The 15,758-nt window shown below is 42.6% G+C and overlaps 2 protein-coding genes and 1 long non-coding RNA gene across 10 annotated transcripts in view; 2 read left to right on the plus strand and 1 right to left on the minus strand.

Annotated features, from left to right (window-relative positions):
* The first annotated feature begins 298 nt into the window (after positions 1-298).
* rnf6 (ring finger protein (C3H2C3 type) 6) lies at positions 299-5,323 on the plus strand. The gene is made up of 4 exons (XM_044033329.1): positions 299-380; positions 1,905-2,060; positions 2,176-2,340; positions 2,546-5,323. The coding sequence occupies exons 2-4, from the start codon at positions 1,919-1,921 to the stop codon at positions 4,396-4,398; spliced, it is 2,160 nt and encodes a 719-aa protein (XP_043889264.1). The 5' UTR covers positions 299-380; positions 1,905-1,918; the 3' UTR covers positions 4,399-5,323.
* A 1,257-nt stretch (positions 5,324-6,580) lies between these two features.
* The window catches only part of atp8a2 (ATPase phospholipid transporting 8A2), a 55,250-nt gene continuing 46,072 nt past the window's right edge, over positions 6,581-15,758 (plus strand). For 2 of the 7 annotated variants that reach the window (XM_044033259.1, XM_044033277.1), the window contains exons 1-2: positions 6,595-6,939; positions 9,920-10,027. In XM_044033259.1, the coding sequence (XP_043889194.1) occupies positions 6,897-6,939; positions 9,920-10,027 (151 nt within the window). In that variant the 5' untranslated portion in view covers positions 6,595-6,896. Of the gene's footprint in view, positions 6,940-9,919; positions 10,028-11,088; positions 11,394-15,758 lie in introns of those variants that run through there. The other 5 variants (XR_006360972.1, XM_044033268.1, XM_044033286.1 and 2 more) reach the window with 5 other exon arrangements.
* On the minus strand, positions 6,909-9,595 carry LOC122774236. Of its 2 annotated transcripts, none has more exons than XR_006360975.1 (3): positions 9,354-9,595; positions 8,031-9,270; positions 6,909-6,968 (listed from the first exon to the last, which is right to left on the minus strand). It is a non-coding gene; the product is annotated as an uncharacterized LOC122774236 (long non-coding RNA). The 2 variants fall into 2 exon arrangements; XR_006360974.1 differs by having other exon boundaries at positions 8,031-8,221; positions 9,164-9,590.

Consider the following 15,758-nt stretch of genomic DNA (forward strand, 5'->3'; position numbering starts at 1 on the left):
GTCACCAGGTTATATGGTGTGGAAAACGTCCGCCCACCTTTTATCTTTTGAGTGTTTCATGTTGGAGGTCTCCACCAATGTGAGTGGTTTAAAACCACTCAATGCTGCTTAAAATATAAGTGTAAAATAACACACTTTCGCAAGAATAAATTTTTGGCATATCCATGTAAGTGAGTTTCTCTTCAGTAAAAATCGGCGCTATTCCCCAGTCAAATGTAGTGGACGTGTTTCGTTTCAATGTTTTGGAGACCTAGGAACTAATGTTGCCAGGGAGGTTGTTCAGAGCGGACATTGTGGTAATGCAGCACCACTGGTCCCATCTTGGTCTGAGAGAGAAAGGAGAGGAAAGCAACCCGTCCATATTACAGCTGCTTTGTCAGGTACTGAATTCCGTTTATCGTCATTGTCAACTTTTACAAAACCATGCCCGGGTTAAGTGCCAAACGTCGCGCACAGTAACGGCTCGTTAAAACGGTCTGTCGTGTTAAAATCTGAGGACTTATTCTGGCTCGCGGCTCGTCGGCGAGTGTCGACGGGCTGCTGCTGCTCGCTAACGTTAGCACTCAGTTAGCAAGTAAAGCGTTGCGCATTCAAAATGACACTCCGTATCCTTGAAACGGCCACAAAACCGAGTGTTGCGTTTGGGCGGTGGCGTGTTTAATCCCTGGCCGCCGTCTACATTTAAATGATGTGATTATTTGAAGCCACTGACAGGATTCTTTGTCTTTCCTTCTTTACCCTGCGTTTACATGGAGGAGACAAGACGTCCGTGTGGTCCACACTGTCCCGCCTCTGCATGGCAGGGATTGGGTGTTTGACGTGCCTGCCAGCGTCTTTAGGCCGGTGATTGGTGGCTAACCAGGATGACAACGCCAGTTTTATTGCATTATGCCCCTACCTTCAACATGGCCTTCCGTGTAGCTACTGTTGTAACTTGGCTAGTTTTAGCTTTCTTGAAGACTACGCTGTTGACAGGATGTCTATCTGGATTTCTTGACAGCCAGTGTGAAACAAGTATTTATCCTCATATTGATACACGGCACGAGTCGTCGTGCTAAAAGTTAGCTGCGCTAGCATGATGACTAGTCTTACCCAGTCTCCTGTTGGAGTCGAGAAAATGGATGTCGTTGTTTTAACTGACGTTTTTGCTTAGAAATTAGTCACGACAGGACAACAGTGGAAGCTGACAACACGTTTGTTTGCCCCTGAGCGTTTTTCTTTATCTTGCTATAAGACACATTGTCTATCAGCTTGCTTTATTGTTGTATAACGTATTGTAATGACGAAGGAACGCCCTCTTGAGCTGCAGAGGCATTGGTAAATGTAAACCTGTAGTGCTGAAAATTCAGGTCTTCACATGCTAATATCCTGAGCACCTGATCATAAGTGGCCAGCTTCATGTATATGCCTGGACATGCCCGGTGTGTCTTCAAATCTTTCATTCATTCATTCATCTTTAACTGCTTTATCCTCCACGTTAGGGTCATGGGGGTCACTGGTGCCAATTCCAGTTGACATAGGGTGAAAGGTGGGATACGCCCTGGACAGTCCATCACAGGGCCGCATAGAGACAAACAAGCATCCACTCTCACACCAACAGTCAATTTATAGTGTCCAATTTGCCTTATCCCAAAATATGCATGTTTTTGGATTGTGGAAGGAATCCATAGAACCCTGAAAAAAACATTTGGACGTGGTTTGTAGACAAGTGTCTACATTCTTTGCATACATGAATGCAGTTTTTACACAGTGCCCATAAGTCGATTTGATTGTAATCACCACCACAATATTAACACTAACTGAAAGGGGCTTCAGCGTTATCTTTTTTTTTAAATAATTTTAAACCTAAAGCTGTAGGTGACATTTTGTTCCGGGTTGACTCCTTACACTCACCTGTCTTCCAGCACTTTTCACTGTGATGGAACCTCCTGGTGGGGGAGATGAACGGCAGAGGCAGGCAGAGCGTCTTCGGCGGGAGGAGGCATATTATCACTTCATCAATGAATTGAGTGAAGAGGAGTATCGCTTAATGAGAGATGGCAACCTGCTAGGCACACCTGGTGAGAAGAATTACATCTTTCAATGTTAATGCCCTCATTGAGATTGCAGAGATTGTTCTTTGTGACCCTCTGCTGTTTGATCACACGATATTCTGCATGTCCTAATGTTTCACAGGGGAAGTGACTGCTGAAGAGCTGCGGCAGCGTCTTGATGGAGCAAAAGAGCGTGTTTCCTCTCAGCCTCGTACTGAGCAACGCTCACAGACTGCAGATTCTGGGGAACAGCAGAGCAGTAGTGGTGAGGGAGAAGAGCGAGGGGCTGTAGGTCGACGAGGGGCAGGTACAGTGGAGGTCTTTAGTTTTCCTAGATGCATATGACATTAGAGAATGGCTTAGGAGAAATCACTATTGATAAATTAGGTAACCAGAAATGTACCATAATAACAGATGACAAACAGAACAAGCTTTGACAAGGTTTTAAAAAGGTTTTCACACAGCTTTCAGGATGAATACATGATAGTATACATATTTGTTTTCTTTTACAGGAGGCACAGAGCCTGGAACAGAAACATCTAATGGTGACTCATTGCTGGAGTGGCTGAACACTTTCAGACGTACTGGTAATGCTACTCGCAGTGGACAGAGTGGCAACCAGACATGGCGTGCTGTCAGTCGGACCAACCCCAACAGTGGAGAATTCCGCTTTAGCCTGGAGATCAACATCAACCATGATCAGCCAGAACCAGGGGAACATAATGACACTGCAGACACTGCAGAGCTGCCTGTGACTGCCCCAAATACAACCTCACCCTCTCTACATACTGCTTCCTCCTTCACCAACCCTCGTCCTTCAGCCATTTCAAGGCCAGCTCCATACCCTTCTTCTCGTCCTGCCCTCAGTAGAAGGATGCAGACACGGCGTACACGCACCAGTACTGCCACTCTTTCTATGAGCCCCCCTGCACTTCCTGCACCAGAGCCACTGCAAGCTGCTGCCCAGAGAAGAGGTGGCACTTTGCACTCTTTAGCACCACCCTCCACTGTTCCTAACCTTCCTCTGGAACAAACTACACCATCACAACATCAAGCCCTCAATTCAGAAGCAGAGCAGGGACGTGATAATATAGCTGCTTCTATAGACTGTCCCCGTGTATCACCTCAGTCTGGGTCTCAGGCACCAGCTGTAGGACATGAATCACGTGGCAGTCGGACTCGATCGCGTGGTCGTGCACGTAGGGCTGCTGCAGGGGGTGGGGTTTCATCTCGCTTGTCCAGGCGAAGCCGTTCTCCCTTGCACAGAATACCTATCACTTCCACTCCACCATCCAGCAGTGGTGGCAGTGGCTCTAGCATCAACACTGTTGAGCCAAGCAATGGCACAAGCTCTGTTTCCATGGAGACGGGAGCTGCTGTGGCAGAACCTGCAGCTCTAACAGAGCCAGCTGTAGAGTCAGGAGAACGTGATGGTGAATCACACGTTGTAGGAGCAGGAAGTTCAGCAGCGCGACGGCACCCAACTATCATGTTGGACCTGCAGGTGAGAAGGATTCGACCCGGTGAAAACCGTGATCGGGACAGCATTGCCAGCAGAACACGATCACGTGCGCGGGTTGCTGAGAACACTGTCACATTTGAAAGTGATAGTGGTGGATTTAGACGTACCATTTCCCGCTCTGAGCGCGCTGGGATCCGCACCTATGTGAGCACTATCCGGATTCCACTGAGGCGCATCAGTGAGACAGGGCTGGGGGAACCAAACTCCACTGCACTGCGTTCCATCTTGCGCCAGATTATGACTGGTTTTGGGGAGCTGAGCTCCCTAATGGAGACTGAGGCTGATTCTGGAACTATTGCACCTAGTCATGCAGATGCTATTGGCACAAATAGTAACGCTACCCCAGCCAGTCGTCTGCATTCAAATGAGAGTATAGTTGGCCAGGTTGGCACAGGTGGGGTAAATCAAGAGAGGGTGGGGCTGGTTGGAGGTGAGGAGGACCAGGGTGGGCAGGCCAGACTCGGAGGAGGAGGAGTAGTGAGCACCACAGAAGCACGGGCCGCCAGCAGAGACACCAACAACCTGGTAGAAAACGGTACTCTACCCATCCTGCGGCTGGCACATTTCTTCCTACTTAATGATGAAGAGGATGACGAACACCCCCGGGGCCTGACCAAAGAGCAGATTGACAATCTATCCACTCGTACCTATGGTCAGGCCAGTCTGGAGGGGGAGGTGGGTCGAGCTTGCAGCGTCTGCATCAATGAGTACGCCCAAGGCAACAAGCTGCGCCGCCTCCCCTGTTCTCATGAATTCCACATCCACTGCATCGATCGCTGGCTCTCTGAAAACAACACCTGCCCCATTTGCAGGCAGCCCATACTCACGGTGCATCATGACTGAATAAGGAGCTCACAAAAACAACTGTCATGTTCCTTGCTGGCTGAGCTGAGCAGACGCAAGTTGGCTTTGCATGTAGATAGGGCTTTTATGGTTTAATTTCTTTGAATGTCCGCTGTGTTGAAGTTGAAGAAGGTTAAACCAAAAGTGCGGGGAAAAAGAGAAACTATAAATGCAGAGAATTTACAAAACTTTATTTTTTTAGACTCCTTGTTTTCAGCAACTTATTGTTTTATTTTCTTCCTCCGCTGACATGTTTCGCTGGTCTCTTATGTCAGAGGCCCATGTCAATGGATGGCATTAAAGCTTAAGGAGCTCTCATAGCTGCTGCTGACTAGTCTCACTTTAACTCGCTAATGTCTAACATTTGTGACGTCTGTATCACAACTAGACTACATGAATCACTTCTACACCTGATTTATTCAATATAAACTGTAAATAATTCACCGGTGCTTGTGTTTAAAGGTTTTGAAGCTCCTCCCACCTGCCATCTCTTTAGAATGGAAACCGTTTTTTAAAAACATGAACCATTTTAATGCTTCAACATCCATTTTTAAAGTGTCCCATTACAGTTGGTTGGAAAATTTATGGTTTAGCGTAATGTTTATGAGCTATGTATTTAATTTTGAAATTAGTTTTATTCTGCACATCTGAATATTATTATTTTAGGCCTTCTGCATAAGCCTGTCCCATGTAAAGGCAATACAGAATTCAACCTTTCCAGTAACTAGCCACTTTAATATCATTTACATTATCCATGTGAACAACATAATTCAAGTGAAATACAAACGGCATGTGATAATCAGGAGTTCAGATTTGTAATTTAGAATGAGTTGTGCAATACAGAGAGAAGACAGTATTGTTTGTTGTTTACATTGTAATGCCTGATTGTCATCTCCCCTTAAAAACAGTCTTGTAAACCCTGAAATCCTCTTGGTTGCTGTTTATTTGGAGCCATACCTCACACACATCAAGACCAATATCATGGAGTTGCTTTGCTGATGTAGCCTCAGAATCCATTGTCACATCTTTTCCAAATTGGGCCCATTATAGTGCAATGGTGGCACCCACGTAAGGCAGTGTTAAAAAATATATATCTGTATGCTCTTCATGGTTTGTTTTTCTTTTACCACCACATATTTTGGCCTTTCTCATATAGCTCAGGTGGATTATTTAGTGGGACCGCCTCATCCAGCTGGGTCACTTTGTATGTCAACATTAACAGTTAGTACACAAGAGCTACTGTCACTAACATAGCTGCAGGCTGGATGCAGTGTAGTGTATGTGAGACTATGTGAGTGAGGTACGTGTGAGTGAGTCAGCCGTGTGTGCATGTGAGCATGTGGGTACAGAAGGAAAGGCGTTCTGTCCCACTTTACCTGGTCCAGTGGACATCCACCTCGGACACATGAAGACCGGCAGCGGCCACTCACTGCGGAAGTGAATATTTATTCTGTTCCTATTTAATAAGATGGAAATCGACTTTTGCAAAACATCACTATGTATTGTTAAGATGTGTGAGAGTGAATAAAACACTTATGATCAACATGTTTCTATGTATTAACAAAGAAGACATGGTTTTCTTCTCTGCTCCCCAACAATGGAATAAAATGCAGCTTTGTCATGGCCGTAGATCTAACATTGGTGTTTATGTGTGTGCTAGAGATCACTATCGCAACAAACAAGCTATCTCTATGTCGCCATATTATGCATGTCACCATCTGACGCGCGCTCAAATGCCTGGAACGGGAAGTTTGCATCCGGCAGGCAAAGGATTTTCAAAATAAGTCCTTAAAACAAATTAATTATGATTAATTGTAACGTGAAGTCTACTCATTATCTACATATCTAATATAGGCTTCAGTTTTTATTGTCATTAATCGAAGTTTAATTATTTTTTTAATTTTAATTAATTTAATTAATTATCACAAATTCCTTGAACACAATATAACTGTACAGTATTTATTAATACTAGTAAACATTTATGTGCACATGACGTGACATAATATACTATTGCTATAATGCTGTTGCATTAAAATAATGTGTATTTGGGAACAGTAGTTCTAATAAACATACTTTTTTTTTAATCATAGCGATTGCTATTTTCCAATTTATTTTTTCCCCAAATGTAGTATATCTTATAAATAGCTTATTTTGAAAACCGGAAGTTGGGCGACCCTCATAGGGCATGTACCATAATGGTGAGAATACAGGCGCACTCCACATTCACGTCGGCTGTTGTGACCACGACTGTTGTGACGGTAGTTCTGGACTGGTGCGGTCTTCTACAACAACACCTCCACGGTCCAACTGAGAAATAATGACCGGTGAGAAGCAGAAGCAGCAGCACCGGAGGCCGCGGCGGCAGCAGCAGCACTTGTGTCGCGGAGCAGCAGCAGCGGCGGCGGCGGCGGTTTCTGTCCGTGAGCCGTGAGCATGACACCACTCCGGCCTCCTCATCTCCTCTTCAGCCCCAGTGACACTCGTTCAACACCAGCAGGATGTATTTCAACCGGAGAGCCAAGAAGATACACAGCGAGGGAGGTAAGACTAGAACACGCCGAATTCACCATCTGTCAACATACAGTAAGATGGTGTCTTATTATGTAATTATGGGTGAAATTAGGCCTAATCTCAGGGCCTGCATGTGATTGTACGTATACTGTATGTATCTGGCATCATCTCGGGACTCGGTATGATCCGGTACTGCAGTAAGAGATGTGAGTTTTTTTTTAATTTATCCTCCAGTCTCATTTGTTTTTTGGCACCGTGCTGGTGATGCAAGGACAAGCAGACTGCAGGTGTCTGCGGAGCTCACGCTGCACTGTCTGCCTTTTTACCGCAACCTATAAATACAGCTATTTATCAAATATCATGGCGAGTTTCAGGGTCTGAGTTTGAATGGATGTTTTTTTTAATTATTGCTATTATTATTATTATTATTATTATTATTATTATTATTATCATTATTAATTTTTAAATCATCAGGATGAATGTGACTGATTTGTTTGACCTTAGCTGTATTTCTGGGATGTACTTCATAGTTTGTTCTACTTGAATCTCTTACTTACTTCTAGCTCTTATTTGTACCCAAATGTTTAAATGCACTTTTGTAAGTCGCTTTGGATAAAAGCGTCTGCTAAATGACATGTAATGTAATGTAATGTAATGTAATGTACTGAATTTAACATGACATCGTTATAATATTATATAGATAGATAACATTATTTTTATACACATGTGCAACATTTACAATGACAACACATTTACATCTCGTCACATGTTTGAAAAGGAGTAGGAAGAAGTATAAACTGATATGTACCTATGCACAACTCAATTATAGACTGCTTTATCTCATCACCAAGTATTTACATATTATTTTATGCAATTATATTCTTAGTACAACACAAGAACAGGTCCGGCTTTAAAGACGACTATTTCCATTACTGTCCTGGAAACTGCTGTTCTTCATCCTTATATTTATTTAAAATGTGTATTTTGTATATTCTTTGAAACTGATGTTTATGTTTTTACTCCATTTACTATAATTCAACCCCCCTAAGATTGAAACACACACTTTTTAAAGTTGTCATATCATAACACACTGTGGGATATTTAGTGATAGTTTGACTCACCTAAACATCAAATTATATGATTGTAGTTTTTCCCACGTGAGATAGTGAGTCATTTCAGTTACGTCCAGTTCAAGCTTCAACAGATCCGTCCTAGAACAGTCAATTACTTTAAGACCACTTAAAGATCATGTGACCGCCTTTACTCTGAGCTCTCACCTCACCTGTCGGGTCATCCACATCTACAGGTTTACCTGGAAAACACATGGTTCAGGATTGTTTTCAATGAAACAAGTGTTTCCTCAACATTTTTTACATAGGACAAATTAGTGTGACCCAATTCAGAAGATAAAGTGAGACAAGAGCAAAATGTGCATCACATTTCTGACTATCATTATTGTTTTTGTTGCACCTGCTACAATTTTGAGTGTTTTAGATCATCAAGACAAACTGTTGATGGATTTCTGATTGGGAGGTGATTTGAGTGGGGTTTTATGAGGTAAAAACAAGCTCTGGTTATTTCCTGGTTTCTTTGCTCTTCTGTGACAGTAAACAAGACGTTTGAGAGTCCTTTCTGACAATTTTCAACATTTTCAACATATTCATTGACAGTGAGAATAGGAGTGTGTTGCAGTGGTGTTGTGTGACGTTTACAGTTTACACAGCAGCAGACTTGACTGTTCTGGATTTTCCTGGAAGTGATACATTTGTTGGCTCATCCAATGACATATTCTATAGCTGCATTGCTGTTGTGTGTGTGTGTGTGTGTGCGCACATGAGCGTGTTTGTGTGGCTGCATTCTTTTTTGAAGCTTCCAGAAATAGAAGGTTAATTGCAAACAGAGATGAGCGATAACTGGCCAACCCTGGAAGTTCCCAGACCTGTTATGTGTCATGTTTTCTGCCAGAGGAACAGTCAAAGGTTAAAAGCTTTCTATTGTATGGAGAGGAAGAGCACATACGCTTTAAGCCCCTATATTTGTTTTTGTGTGTTTAAAAACTGGCCTTCACTTTAAGAGACGTTTTTTGTGTGTATGTAAAAGTCACCATATAACAGTGTTTACTGCTGTATTTAAGGCACAGCATGGAAACAGAGTGGTTTTCCTTCAGTGTCGGCATCAGTGAGTAAATGTAGACTACATGTGTTCCCTGCAGGATTCCCCATGTTGCCTTCGCTGTAATCTCTTCGAGCCTGACCTCTTGATTCTGTGCTCCAATTAGCGAGCCGCCACATCCGCGCTGATGACGTCTGCAGCTGCCAGTCTGTCACATTTACTCCACCACGTTCACACATAAGAAGAATTCTTCAATTTGTTAGTACCAATAGAAGACATGATGAACACTGTCTGCTTCAAACTCTGAACATGTTTCCTTAGAAAGTACTCACAAACAAGTCACTGCACTTTTCTTGTTGGCTGAGAAAGACGTCTTCTATTCTGGAATTGTGTCACAACATAAAGGGAAATCAACTCAAACTAAGATGCCGCTCAGTTATCTTGTCACTGTGTTGGTGGGTCTAGTTCAAGTGCTTCACGCTGCTCAGCCAACTGTCAACAATTATGTGTGTTTGGGGAAGATAATGACTGGTTGTCATGGCTGCCAAGCTACTGTAGATGCCTCCTGGGAGATAAAAAGATGCCTCATAAACTGCAGTCGTGTGGCAGTTGCATATGTTGTACACAGGGGGGCACTCCAGGGCAAGCTACTGTACATGCATTTTGGTGAAGTCCATTTCTAAATGTATCTATCAGATCCATCTTTCATGACGGCAGGCATGACTATCATCTTTGTGTTTGTGCTTGCAGAGACTGACACATACAAACACATTTAAAGTGCATTTATTGACATGTAGATGTGTGCGGTATGTGTGTGTATGTGTGTTTATATTGACTTGTTGTTATTGTCTTGTGTGTGTTGTTTTCCCTCCCGCCGCGGCCTCTCCGGTTCCCACAGAGCAGTTAGTGTTGACCACCATTAGGCAGGAGGCTTCTGACCTTCAGGACCCAGGCCAGGGTGCCAGTGCTACCATGCGCGCCCACCTCACAGACAGGTTTGACAAAAGTGAGTTTGCTCGAAACTGGATGAAGCCCAGTTTGAACCCCGAGTATCGAGGTTGCATGTGGCCCATGCCATGCGTAACGGTTAGAAACAGCTGCCTCTCAACCCCCGGCCCTCAAGAGCTACAATGACTGTCTCTGGGTTGTCTTCTGACAAAAGGTCGAGACATAGTCCAACAGCTGTGGAGCCTGAAGAACCTGTAGCTCCTCGGGGCCTGGAGTGACGATTGCTGAACGGGAATTTACCCTCTCACTGCATGTGCTTGTAGACGGTAGTGTGAGCGCTGATGCCATAGGTCTTTCCAGAGATAGGTCAGGTGTTTTTTTTTTCAGTACAGTATGAAGGTATTGATGCATTATCAATACTGAGTGCACCACCGTGCATGCTGCTGAACGTAACACCATTCCTTTTAAGCAGCCCGGGACCCAGACACTAGCGGGGGCAGAAAGGAAAAACTGATTTTATCCAATTATGTTTATTATCTTTATTTTGCCACTGACAGCCTTTACCAGCTGGGAATTGAAGTTTGTAAACCTCTCACTCTCCTGTGCCAAAGTCCATCGAGAAAATCAACGTTTTTAGCTCACCAGAACATTTTGTGTCACTTTAGTAAATCTGAATGAAGGATTTCCAACAGCAAAGTCACAAAATAACACTCTTTTCCCAATGGTTTTTGTTGCAGGAAGTGACCACTTTTACAAACGGCTGTAGATGATGATGATTATGATGATGATGATGACGCTATAGAAGATGTTTTTATTAGGTGAGCCTTCCGTGAAGTGGCTAAAATCGTTTTTCCCATCTGTCCCCCTGAGGAAGTTGGTGTTAAGATTAATGTGTCGATAACTTCATTTAAGCAAAACCTTCAGTGTGATTACATTTGCTTGTTGCATGTATGACATGTGGAGTATGTAGCTGTGTGAGCTGGGTTTAGAGCGGGGGCAGGAGAGTAGCTGCATGCTGGGGCCTTGCATGATTTCTGTCTTTAAAAGATGTTTGTGTGAGAGAGAGAGAGAGAGTGTGTGTGTCCATAATGCATCGTCTATCAATGCTTGTGTGTGTGTGTGTGTGCGTGTGTATTTGTGTAACGTGTGCTCTGTGTTGCAAATTTACCTGTAGGATTATCAGGTTATGGATTAGAAGCAGGTGAAGTTGCCGAGCAGACACAGAGGGGATTACTGTGTGCGCTCACTTGGCCTGTAAGAGGCTTTCTTGACTTACCTCGTACTCAGTGATGGTGGAGAATGGACCCACCGTGAACAGCCGGGACCAGGTCAATCAGGACCTGCATTCAGGGCCTGCAGGTCTCTTCAAGAGACCAGGACAGCCATGGGTCGTAGGGCCCGTCCGGGCAGACGGCACTCTGTTGGTAAATGCTTTCTTGACCACACAGCTGGATTGTGAGCCGGATATAATGTATGGGACATGGGGGAAGAAATGTCATGTTTACTAACATTGTTCATGCTTTATTTTGAAATGACTAAAAACAATAGAAGTAAGCAAGGTTGTGGCTGCTGCAGGACAGAAAGTGGAGATAAAATATGCGTCCTCTGAACGCACACGACACCGATTTCATCCGAAATGTTAGGACAGAAAGCACAGAAACTGTCAGAGTCGCTGTCATGTGGGGGTGAAGACGCTTTCCTCAGCTGTCAGTAATTGTAGCTTTGGCTTTTATTTATTTATTTACTTTCTCTGTCTGACATGGGTGAATTATTATGCATTATGAGCATCTAAGAACCTGCATCTCTGTCGGTTACAGACACCGCCGTGTGCAAGTTTTTTTCTCAAGTGCAAGCTGGGGCACGGCAGCAGCACGTCAGAGTCAGGGGGTGTTTGCTGAAATATGCTCTGCCATACTGGAAAATGTAGATGAATTATGCATTGTGTTTCAATTCATTATTCAGTAGCCACGTCTGCTTTTATACCTTGGAAAGTTTGGCACGGGACCAGTGCATATTGGTATCAGCCAGCAGAAGTTTGTGATGAGTGAAAGCTTCTTCGAACAACAAGCGTTACGAGCTTTAATTATATGCGGGTACACATCACTTTATCCTCCTATTGGATTAATTAAAGTAATGTGTTTGTGTTTAGTCTAATTGCAGATAGCAAATACTAAAGGGAAAATATACAACATAATTACGTTTTGTGACATAAAGACCTCTCAATAAGTTGAATGTGCTAAATCTCCTTTATCGGGAAAATCGGGAATGGGGAAAATTGTTAATATTTTACGTCAGCAACATTGAAAATGCCACGATGCGTCATTGCAGTCCATGACTCCGTGATTGATGTTGATTTAGTTTAAGACTTATTTTCCACTTCCACAAGAATTCACCAAAAAAACAGCACATTTTATATACAGTATATTAACATATTTTATGTTTATTTGGCAGTTTTTGGTCATATCAAACATTAGTTAATCTCTTTCCTTCCTAAACTTTCAGAATCTTTGATTATTATGGTGTGATTAGGATCATTTTGCGTTAGAAAGTTAGTAAAACAAAAGGTTCTTTTTCATGTGCATGGACATTCAGTTGAAGAAAGTAGAACACGTCTTTTAATCCTCAGTAACTAAATGGGTGGCTGCTACTAGAATGAGATCAGGGTGTTTATTGAAGCCGCGTCCGTCTCGTCTTACCTCTCAGGGCAGAAGTTTTGTCAGATGATCATCAGACCTATGCTACCCGTCTGGCTTTCACTTTTGGTGCTTAAAGTGAAACTGACCTGGGCATAGCCGTAGCCTGGTGCCGACTTATCAGTGACACATCAGTGAGGGGGTGAAGGAGGTGACTGCACCTCCCCTGCTCCATCAGAGATGAGTAACCGAGGCATTGATCTCCTCGAGAGATGAACCAAAGCCAAAGAGGGCTGCTGAGAAAGCCCTTATTGATCATCTGGGGTTAAAAAGTAGAGCTTGGGGGGGACGAGAATACTGTAAATAGTTCTGCAAGCACTGAAATATTGGAAATGCATCACAAAGAGAGAGAAAGGCATAAAAGCGTGGGGTTGTTTGGCAGCAGCAGGAAAGATGGCATTATTAGTTTTGGCGCATTGACGTTCATTACCTTTAACCTTGTTTCACCCTTAATCATTTCCTAACAAGCACTTGTTATCTCGGTTGACCTCGGGGCCGTTTGTGGAGTGGAGTGGAGTGGAGTTACACCGCGCTCTGTCGGGTCTGCAGTCACAGATATAGAGATGAGAGATATGGTGCTCATTATCATTTTGCCATTGGAGAGACTTTGACCTTTGCTCTCTGCCTCGCATGTGCAGAAACACTGAGGTCTGGTGTCGAACGTGGAACTCAAGGCTGGAGTTTTCTGTTTCTGTTTATCAGTGTTTTGTCAGTTTCTTTTAAAAGCGTGTTGATTTGAAGGCTCACGTTTTTTCTGCCCAGCATTTTATTTTCTTACACCACTAGTTCAGTGAGGAAGCAAAGGTATAAAACACCTTATTTTCTACTTGGTGTGACTGTATTTATTTGTTCATCAGAAGGAGCGGCTACACGTAACAGTTAAGGTAAAAACATGAACATTCTGTTGTGCATATTCTGGCGAACGAGCCGGCTCTAAGATTAAATTCTTTATAGCTCTGCTGAGAATCCATGCAGGCAGGGGACTTTATTTTGACGGACACACCGTGCGGCCAATGACATGCGAGGGGCAGACTTGGCTCAGACCATTATAAAAAAGAAGGAAGGGGGTCAGACGCTCCAAAGACGTCCAGTGTAGTGGTACACACAGAGAGACAGAGGGATCCATATTTAAATGAAGAAATGAGCATGTGGCTGCATTTCAAAGATATAGGAGACTGAGAAGCTCTGTGCGGGGTTAGGTTAGGTGTTCAGTTGTTCATTTAGAGGTTTGATTAACATAGTAACTGCATAACTGTGTAGGCTTTGATGAAAACACTGATTTTAAAAAAAACAACTACGCAACAGCACACAAACCATTCATAATTGCTAGATTAGGCTGAAATAGAAAACTGAGACAAAAGAGCCGAATCTTTGAAAATAGCCGGACTCTATCATTCAATTGTGGAGGCGAAATACAATTATCGATACTATGGAATCACAATCGTCTACCGAGTATCGTAACAGAGGCATATTTTAACAGCGCATCATGCCCTGCGCATTCATTTTAATGAAAAAATTGAGGTTTACCCCTCTAATAAATACAAAAAACCCAATGACACGCCTCCTCTTTAGATTGCACTCAGAGGAGAAGACATCATAACGGTTTCCTGTAAACACATGCACTTCATGTCTCCCTGGGAAGTGGACGTCTAATGTGTCATTAGGCACATTTATCCAGTAGATAAACCTGACCACTGCATGGCCCTGGGCGCTTTTACGATTCCTCGCCGTCTCGCAGAGCAACATACATGAGTGGAGCATAACCATATTAACCTAATTGATTGATGAGGGGAGTGAGTGACCCGTTCATCTGTGGGATTTGTTGAAAACTGAGTTTCGAGGCCGCCAGAAATTCAATCTGCCCCCTGCCTCCACCAGCGCTTATTCTTTTCTAAATTATTGATGCATTTGGTCTGTTGTTGTTTTCACTTACAGACTCAGACACACAACACAACACAAAACACACACACAGTGCTGTGATAAATAAGCCGTTCCATAAAAGACACTGATTGTATAATAATTCAAACAAGAATCTTAGTGCTTCAAAGCAGTAGTTCTCAAATGGGGGTCCAGGGACTTCAGAGGGCTCATGCCAATATGTATTTAAAAAAATTTTTATGGCTGATGTCATTACATTACATTACATTACATGTCATTTAGCAGACGCTTTTATCCAAAGCGACTTACCAAAGCGACTTGCAAGCGAATTGAGTACAATCAGCCAGGGGTGGAATCGAACTTGCAACCATTGCGACTATGATGTCTTTCGCACACAGGGTACCGGTCTTAACTGTCAATATCCAACAACTAGAAATCAGTATATAATGCATTTTATTTTTATGTAACAGTTTAATAACAACAAATCATACACAAAATGTGCTTAACTGATATGTTTTGAATAAAAAATACTGTATGAACTAAATATTAGATTCAAGAAACACATCGAAGTTTGTCAAATAAACGTTTCTTAGTGAATCGGGAGCATTTGTCAAGTTTCTGACAACAAAATGTGTCTAATTTGTAATAATTAAGCTGACTATATAAGCAGCCAATGCTGATTTAATGTTGTGATGATAAACTATTACTAGTACCATAAATACTTTGAGTTAGGAGATTATTGCGCATATTGCGAGTCCTTGGCAGAGGAAAATATTGAGAATATTTAATTTGTTATTTATCAAAATCTATCAGTGTTTAGATCAGCTTTCTTAAACTTTTTATATGGACTTCATTTTTTAGAATAATTTTCTGTACCGTCTAATGTTATCTTGAGTTGGTAAAGTAACTCGCCAAGGTATTTGTTTGATTACAACATCATATTACACCATTTTGCAAGTGTTATTTAATAAATCATAAAGCAAAGGACTAGAACAAAAATCAACAATATCTCCTGCCCTTTTAATATTTGAATATGCTTCCTCATGTTTTATATTCCATGATATTTATGATAAATGATTATAACTTCACATGTTAGGACTGCATGTCCACTGCTGTAACACTAAAGAGGTGTAACACATGAGTAATTCTCATTCTTTAATGTTTACCTTTCAGAGTACATCAAAGTACATTTCTCTTTATTGTGCATGGAATCTAAAA

Source organism: Solea senegalensis, linkage group LG1 (genome assembly GCF_019176455.1).
Source record: "Solea senegalensis isolate Sse05_10M linkage group LG1, IFAPA_SoseM_1, whole genome shotgun sequence".
Classification (NCBI taxonomy): Eukaryota; Metazoa; Chordata; class Actinopteri; order Pleuronectiformes; family Soleidae; genus Solea; species Solea senegalensis.